This window comes from Apium graveolens, chromosome 10, assembly GCF_009905375.1.
Source record: "Apium graveolens cultivar Ventura chromosome 10, ASM990537v1, whole genome shotgun sequence".
In the NCBI taxonomy this organism is placed as follows: domain Eukaryota; kingdom Viridiplantae; phylum Streptophyta; class Magnoliopsida; order Apiales; family Apiaceae; genus Apium; species Apium graveolens.
The window spans coordinates 235,677,331-235,686,353 of NC_133656.1; the positions used below are offsets into that span (position 1 = coordinate 235,677,331).

General features: G+C 29.7%; 1 protein-coding gene across 1 annotated transcript; it reads right to left on the reverse strand.

Annotated features, from left to right (window-relative positions):
• Positions 1 to 6,993: 6,993 nt before the first annotated feature.
• On the reverse strand, positions 6,994 to 7,893 carry LOC141693221 (zinc finger protein ZAT10-like). Its single transcript, XM_074498238.1, has one exon. The coding sequence runs from the start codon at positions 7,815 to 7,817 to the stop codon at positions 7,104 to 7,106; it is 714 nt and encodes a 237-aa protein (XP_074354339.1). The 5' UTR covers positions 7,818 to 7,893; the 3' UTR covers positions 6,994 to 7,103.
• Between the last annotated feature and the right edge of the window lie 1,130 nt (positions 7,894 to 9,023).

Sequence of the window (9,023 nt, forward strand, 5' to 3'; positions counted from 1 at the left end):
ATCGAGCCGAGCTCGAGCTTTTAAAATTATTTACCAAGCCGAGCTTGAGTCTCAATAATTTTTAAATTTTTAATTATAAATATATTTGTATACAAATATTAAGTATTTTAATTATGTTATATATATTCAATCGAATCGAACTCGAACCTTACATATGATATTTCGAACTTTTATTAATATTTGATGAAATCTATTCGAGTTTTCAAGTAAAACTCGAGCCTATCAAATTTTTAACGAACCGAGATTCGAACTTGAAATTAAATACTAGGTCAAATTGAGCTCAAGTACGAGTCCAAACTTTTTTAATCGAACTAGCTCCGCGTCTTTAGAAGTTTGGTTGGGTTGGAAGTTTTGGTTGGATTGGATTTGTAGTTGGGCCTACAAGATAGTATTGATTTTGGATTTCTGGGAGGGATATATTAATTATTGGGCTTTTCTTATTATTTTGTTACTGAAATGGATCAAGTTGCATTTTATATAATGGCATTTGTACCTTTGGTTGCAAATAATATGTTTTCTTTTTTCAAAAAATGAACAAATAAATTAAATAAAACATCAATCTAATCGTAAAATTTAAATATATTGTTCTAAATACACGTTTAATATTCCTTTATTTTAAAAAAACTATTTAAAATCTGAGATAAATATTCAGATTTTTTGAAATCTATATTAATTATCAAATTCTAAAAAGTAAACAATGTTGACGATTCAATTTTATTTATTACATTTTCCTTATCAAAAAGTAAATAATACGGTATCTCTTTCCCTTTTCCTTCAAAAATATTTACCTTTGTTAAAACTCATCTTTTTCAATAATATCCCCGATGTACAGTCTTAAATATTCATATATCTTTTTGAATATTTATTTTGGGATTTGTTTTCTATAACATTTTCTTAAAAAATGAATTCTACTTTGATTTCTGCTTGAACCAATAATTTGTATAAATAACCAAGTGCTTCGGATGATCAATTCATAGCATTCTCCCCGTTCATTTTATTTAATTGTATATATACATATGCTACTTTTATAACATGGTCTTCTCTAAACTTGTAGTCATGATTTTTTCTCTCTAGCGAATGTAAGTCCAATTTACAGGACAAATATATTCGGGGCGGGCTCTAAATTCGCATGTTCTTAGTTGAAATTAGTTTATGGATTGTAACATGCATATATCATGTAATTTATATATTAAGGTTATTTTTTGTTCAGATTTTTGAGTGTAAGACTTTAGCCGAAAATCTTGCTCGCCTATGGGCACATGCAAACTAATCCTGCTTTTTGTTAAATATTAATATTATTGTTATTTTTTTGATTATGTTAATGTCATAAGCTCATAGTGATTTGTTTGATAAGCAGGAAAGATGGCTCGTGGCGGTGACATGGACAGTGTCTGTCTTCCTAATCTTTGTCCAACGAAAATGTCACCTGATATTCACAGTTGTTGGTGTTGTGTTGGCAAAGGTTGTGTTAGTTCAAATTTAATATGTCAAAATATTTGTAAATGATGATCAAATTCGGTCGCAATAATGCAATGCTACTTTAACTTATTTCGCAATTTGTACGGTTTTGTCATAACTTCTTGGAATTGACAAATATTAAAAGTTTTAAATTCGCAAATTAGTGATAATCTAGTGTATGTCTATATTTATTTACGGAGAATCATATCCAATTTTTTCGCAATATAACAAAAAAATTCATAAATATTTAAGTTTTAAATTTTTCTGCAAAAATATTCCGTTTTTAAAAATATTTGTGAAAATATGTGTCGCAACTTTGGAATCATTTTGAAATTACATTTGCAACTTAAGTTTTAGAAAATATTTGTGAAAATACGTTCTACACATATTTAACCACATTTGAAAACATAATTTGTAACGTAGAATACAATATATAATGCAAACCAAAATAAAACCTACAATAGTTTCGTAATTCAAACTAAATATAATCTATTATGCAATATCATATCTTTACAAATATTTTTAGAATAAAAAATAATTTTACAAATATTTTCACAAATTGGTAAGATGGCAAAATATCTTACAAAAAGTTGTATTTTTTATAAATTCTAATTAATAACTTACAACTTAAAAGAATTTTTTATGAATTTTATTGGTTTGTGTGTGTGAAATCTTTATAATTTCGATAACAAAACCGAGTGTTAAAGGCATAGGCCTCAAAGAGAAAGAACTAGAGTATATATTTAGGCCCTAGAAGATAGATTGGGGGGGCCATTAGAATATATGTATTTAGAGGAAGGCTTAAAAGGGCCCCATTGTTAACTGATATCATTTGTTGGCGTTGTGTTGGAATACTTAAAATTAAATATATATACTAGAGATTTGTAAATTGTGTAACTTGTATACATGTATTTTGATAATAGAAAAATGTGTTTATAAAATTAACAAAAGACGTGCAATTTGTGTGTAAAAGTTAAATGCTTATAACACCGTTATTGGATGATTTCTTTTTGAATACAAAATGTATATCTGAGGATTCAAAATGGTGCAACTTGTGTACGTGAAATTGGAAGTAAAAATAAAAAAAAATTGTAACTTTAAAATGCACTTTTTAAAAAAAAAAATTATTATTTTGAAATGATACAAAAAAATCAATTTGAAGTTGCAAAAAATAAAATAAAAAAATAACGGGTTTCGTTTCATTTTATTTCGGCTCTAGCTTAAATACTGTGTAATTAATTGATGGTTTAAAAAGTGTTATACGACTAAAATTATCGAGAAACCGGGAAAAGAGGCAGTTAAGAGTTATGTATTTTGTATCATGTATTAATTTCACGCTCTAATGTTCCTTATTATATTGGTCGTGAGGTAGCTTGACTGCAAAAAATTAGGATAAGATATCACTTCTATATTATTATAAAATAGACGAAATATTAAAAGTTTGATTGGTACAGTCCTAAAGATATTATATCTAAAGATAGAGTAATAAATAGCTGGAACAATATAAATTTATTTTTCAAGTAAAAAAGTGAAATAATGTGATGGAAGTATAGAAAAACCGAGTGCTTATTCTATAAATTGAGCTTTCATTCTCATTTTTAATAAACTATAACATATTACATATTTATCGACCTGCTGTTTTAACATGACCACTTTTAAACTTCTATTCATACTCATGTTCACTACAATTTTTTTCTTGTCCAACTCATTTTTTGGCCAAAGTAAATTTAATTCAAGTTTCATTTTTATTTATTATGTTATATTTTTGTTTTGTGTGAAAATAACAGTATAATATGTTTGATAAGCAAACGACTTGGTAAACAGAAGCTTAGAAAAGAAGCATGTAAATGGGTGTTGTGTGTCTTGGGTTTGCGGGGATAAAAATAAGATAGTAACATATCTGTTGTGCAAGACATAACTATACAATAACAAGACTAAGTCATATTGACAACCCTAAAATTTAGTTGTTTGATAATCAATTTTGTATTATGTATTGTATTTATTGAGTCTGTAAAAAGGTTTGAAGATTATACTGGAGTATTGTTCTGTGAACAGATTCAAACTAAGGAATAAACTCTCGAAGAAGATCAAGCCATGATCAGGCCTCAGAGAAAAGTTTAGAAGCTTGGAGTTCAATAAAACTGTTCTACGAAAAATATTCTAAGTCAAGATATCGACAAGTCACAGATCAAGTCATATCGAGAAGTCCATAATAGCTTATCGAGAAGTCCAAAATGGCTTATAGAGAAGTCTCAGAGATATCGACAAGTCAAATGAAGATGTAGAGAACTGGAGATATCGACAAATCATTTTTGTATGTAGAGAACTCAGAGATATCGACAAGTCAAATGAAGATGTAGAGAACTGGAGATATCGACAAGTCATTTATGCATGTAGAGAACTCAGAGATATCGACAACTCAAAATGAAGATGTGAAGAATTGGAGATATCGACAAGTCAAAATGTTTAAAGAGATCTCAGAGATATCGACAAGTCATTTCTACATGTAGAGATCTCAGACATATCAACGAGTCATTTCATATGTAAAGATCAAGAGACCTCGACAAGTCAAGTATACCTATAGAGAACTCAGAGATCTCGATAAGTCATTATACTTATCGAGATGTCACTTCTCTATAGAACAAAATGGAGATCTCGATATGCCTCTCAAATACATAATGCAAAAAAATTCAAGATTCAAGAATATTATTCAACAAACGATCCATTCACTAGATTGAAAAGTCTAAACAATAGATGGGAGAATACAAGATCAGGGGTCAAGATTAACTGGACAAAGGATGGTCACAGACCTTTAAGATTCTGCACAGATTTGCTAATCTAGAAATGAAAATAAAAAAAGGTTAATTTAGAAATAGTTTTGAGATATTGTGCTTGTTGATTTATTTCCGTTAACACAATATCTCTACAAATATTAAACTCCTTTGTTCACAATATCCAAACAAGAATTAAAAGGTTAAAAATTCAAAAAAACACATTCACCCCTGTGTTGTGCGGAATATTTAACAATACCTGATTCTTGTTTACAGTTGTTGGTGTTGCATTACTATTGGACATCCTAAAGGTGGTGATACTTCGAAACAAGGTTGCCAATTACTTTGTAGTTGATCAAATGTATACTATTTGAATTGTATCACGTAACTTCTTAAAATATTAAATTCAAAATTTTATGTTTTGTAATACCATGTAATTTGTTATCATTTTCAATTTTTCGAGCTATCGAGATTGTAAACTTCACATGAAAACATGAAATTTTAAAATGCAGGATGTGTATAAGAGGTTTACAAATTGTGTAACTTGTGTACATGTAATTTGATAATAGTAAAATGTGTATATAAAACTAACAAAAAATTGTGCATTTTATGTACAACAATTAAATTTTTGCAACACGTTAGTGGATGATTTCTTTTTGAATGCAAAATGTGTGTCTGGGGATTCGAAATTGTGCAATTTGTGTACCTTAAATTTGAAGTAAAAATAAAAATTTTGTAACTATAAAATGCACTTTTTAAAAAAATTTATTCATTTGAAGTTGAAATAAAAAATAAAAAAAATTATGGGGTTTCGTTTGATTTTATTTCTGCTCTAACTTAAATACAGTGTAATTCATCGATGGTTTAAAAAGTGTTATACGACTAAAATTATCGAGAAACCGCGAAAACAAGCAGTTAAGAATTATGTATTTTGTATCATCTACTCCCTCCGTACCACTAGATTCTTAACATTTGAAATATAAAGGGCGGCATGTATTTTAAGTCTCTTATTTAGTATAGTTCCATAACTTATTTTTAAAATTTTATTTTTCTGAATAAAAATTCTACGTTAAACTTTAATTCAGAAAAAAGAAAATTTTAAAAATTAGTTATGGAGTTATACTAGATAAGAGCATTAAAATTAAAATGCGTATCGATCACTTCATATCAAATGTTAATAACCTAGTGGGACGGGGGAGTATTTATTTCAAGCTCTAATATTCTTTATTAAATTGGTTATGAGGTAGCTCGACTACAAAAAATTAGGATAAGATTTCACTTATGACAGTTGTATATAAAAATATAATATATTAGACCTGATAATTTATCACACGACACAAAATAAACGACATGAAATGACACAAAAATTTTAGTATTTGTATTTATATTTTGGGTACACGATACGAAAGTAAACGAACACGAAACTATATTATCGAGATTTAGTGTCGTTTTTGTATTTACCCTCGGAATACACAACTTAGAACATTTATAATTTTTTAATTAAATATGAATATCTATAATGAATATAAGAATTTTTTGCTTGTAAAATAATACTCGACATTTCTAAAATAATACTTGATCTTATAATATTGTATATAAATGTAATCTGAATATTTATATTATATATTTGATAAGATTTTTATTTAAAATTCTTATATTTTTATTGTTAATTTATCTTAATATTCAATTTACATGAAAACACGAAACAAAACACCTTGCATGGCTTTCTTTGAATTTATATTTTATTATTTTCAAATTTCAGGTACACAAGTTGTATTATTTCAAATCCTCTTATACACATCTTGCATTCAAAAGAGCATTCACTAATGGTATTAAAAAAAGTTACTAATTAGACATAAAATTTATACATTTTTTATAACTCCAAGTACACGTTTAACTATTCTCATATCATAGATACACACAAATTACACAATTTATAAATTTTAGATCACTTATGTATTTTACTCCTCAAAGTCAAAATAAGAGCAATTCCAACGGTGTCCTAAAGGTCCAAATTTGGACCGTTTATGACCCAAATTCACCCAACAATTACCTAAATCTCGGTTCAAATTTGGGTCGATTAATAGTGTCGGCCTAAATTTGGACCGACACTCTTCATCGGTCCAAATTTGGACCAAAATTAAAATAATAATTTTTAACTTTTCATATTTAATTTATTACATATAATTTTGAATTTGGATATTTATAATTGTAACTAATATTTGAATTCATTATTAATTATTTATAATTTTATATTAACAAAATACTAAAACATAACTAAATTACAAATACTTGCATTTCTTAAACTCAAACTGAAAATACATTCCCCAATTGAAATAAGGATTACAACGCATAAAATGTAATTTAAAATACAACTTAAATGAAAATGCAACATGAATGAAATGTTTTTAATAGTAATAATCAAATTTTAAGATAAAATTAAATATGATACAATAATGAAATATTTTTTATTATAAAAGCTTAAAATATTTTAAAAAACATCATTTTATAATGTGGACCGAAATTTGAACCAAAATGTAGGAAAATGTAGGAATTAAAGAGAGGTTCAATCAAAATTTAGACCGAAATTTGGTCCAAATTTGGACCAACTGTTGGAGACTTGGAGTTGCTCAACGTCAAGCCATAACTAATCAAATGCATAATATTCGTATTTGAATTGATCATCAATATCATGTCAAAATTCGTAGAAATTATAAGCATGTAATGTAAATGGAAAATTAAGAAGGAACTAAAATTTATATGAAATTTGAATAAATAAATTGAATAGATCATCAAATCGTGACTACAATTTAAGTATTTTTACTATTATACAAGGAACCGAAAAGAAAAGTCAAACATTGACCAACGACCTATCTATTGCAATTTAATTGTAAAAGAGAAACGTGACTTTTTGGCAGGGTGTGGACTTTCAACCTCCTCATCTCTGAACACACTCCACATCTCCGGCATAGCCGGCACGTTCAGATCAAATCCACGGTGGTGACTGTTAGTGGACCCCACACCTTCCGACGTCGTAACCCCACTGCTACTCGTAGCGTTGTTTCCACCGTCATAGTGGCGGCGCTTGTGTCCTCCCAGAGCTTGTCCACTAGGAAAACACCTGTGACAAATGGAACACTCGTGTGTCCTTCCACTAGTAGTTGTGGCGGTGGTTGCGGCGGAGGTGGTGGCGGAATTCGTGTCGGAAGTTGTTGTGCCGTTGAGTTTGCGATGACTGGCTTTGTGTCCGCCAAGTGCTTGGTATGATCCAAACGCCTTGTTACATACCGTGCAATTGTAGGCTACATTTGATTCTGGTTCTCGTTGTGGTTCGCGTGATGAAGCAAGTGATTTAGCGGAGAACACAGTTTTATCTCCGTTGTGAGCTAACATAACGAGACACAGCGCCAAGTACTCGTCGTCTTGTGTGTACGAAGAGTTCTGATCGTTCTGATCGTTCTGATCGTCTTGTGAGCATTGCTGATTGGTACGAGAGCGTTTGGAGCGCTTGCCTTTAGTCCACGATTCGAGATTGCAAACCTGATCAAATTTAGGTGAATTGGGAATGCTCATAGCTTCAACTGCCATTGTATAAGAATGTATAGGAGAATTGATTGTGTATGAAATTGAGGAAAATATGAAAATTGAACTGTGTGAAATTGGATTAGTTGTGTGTGTATATAAGGAGGGGGGAAAGGAAGGTGCGTGTGGGGTTAGTTGAGGTTAGGAGTGGTCAAAGTTGAGTGAGGGAATGAACTAGTAATAGGAAAAGAAGCATGTGTTGTAAATGGAGTGAGTAAGGCTCTATTTCGTATTGCTGTTAGGTGACAGCTATAACAGCTTTTTACCGAAAAATTATCATAAAGATGTTTGATAAATTTTAAAAGTTGTTGTCTGACGCTTTTGGTCTTAAAAACTGCTGTTAGCAAAAGTATGTCCCCTGTTTTTTGTAAAAGTTATTTTCAGCTTTTGCAGGAAATAACTATCAGTTTAATCATCAATTTTTCTTAAAAATATTATTTTTATATATATTATATCTCAAAATATACATAAATTAAAAAAAAATTGTCAAACAGTCATCTAATTTTTCTGAAAGCATTTTTTACATAACACTTTTTCTCACAGTATAATAGTTTTCAAAAACACGTTAGTTTAGCCTTAGTTGGGTTTGGGTGGGCTAGAATAATGAAAAGTCAGCGGACTGAAGCAAGTAGGGAGTCGGCTAGAGCAGAGTGGGCTTGGGTGGAGCAATATGACTGGTTCTGAGTCAAAGGGGTGTTACGCGGTTGGTGTGACTTAAATTTTGTTGTTAAATTGGTGGCTACTTGTACACGTTCTTGTAACTGTTTGTTGTTACGGCGGAAGGTTCGGAGACTCGGGGGACGTATATTCTGCTTCCAAATGTTGGATTTTGCTTGAGTTACTGACTCGGGAGACTGCAGGGGAGGGGCATGACGACCGATGTGCGTAAATATTTGCGAGATTTCATCTCTATTTGAAGTAGGAAATTATGGTTTAGATTTCTTATCCGACGACTATTCCATTTGAAAAATTGTGTAGGGATCGTTTTGTTCAGAAACGATATGAATTTATAACAAAATTTCGGAATAGGCTGATACGGGATTGAAAAATTATTTTTCATATCATATATTTGGTCGTGCTGAAATTAAATTTGTTTAATTTTAAATATTTTTGATTCATTGATTGAACCAAACTTTTATTTATTTCATATGTCGAATTTAAGTTGTTATACAACTTACAAACAAAACATTAAATTTTTTAAATTTTCAATGT

What these genes read in the sequence shown, in the direction of transcription:
- LOC141693221 (XM_074498238.1), bottom strand. Translation starts at nt 7,817, where the DNA reads ATGGCAGTTGAAGCTATGAGCATTCCCAATTCACCTAAATTTGATCAG.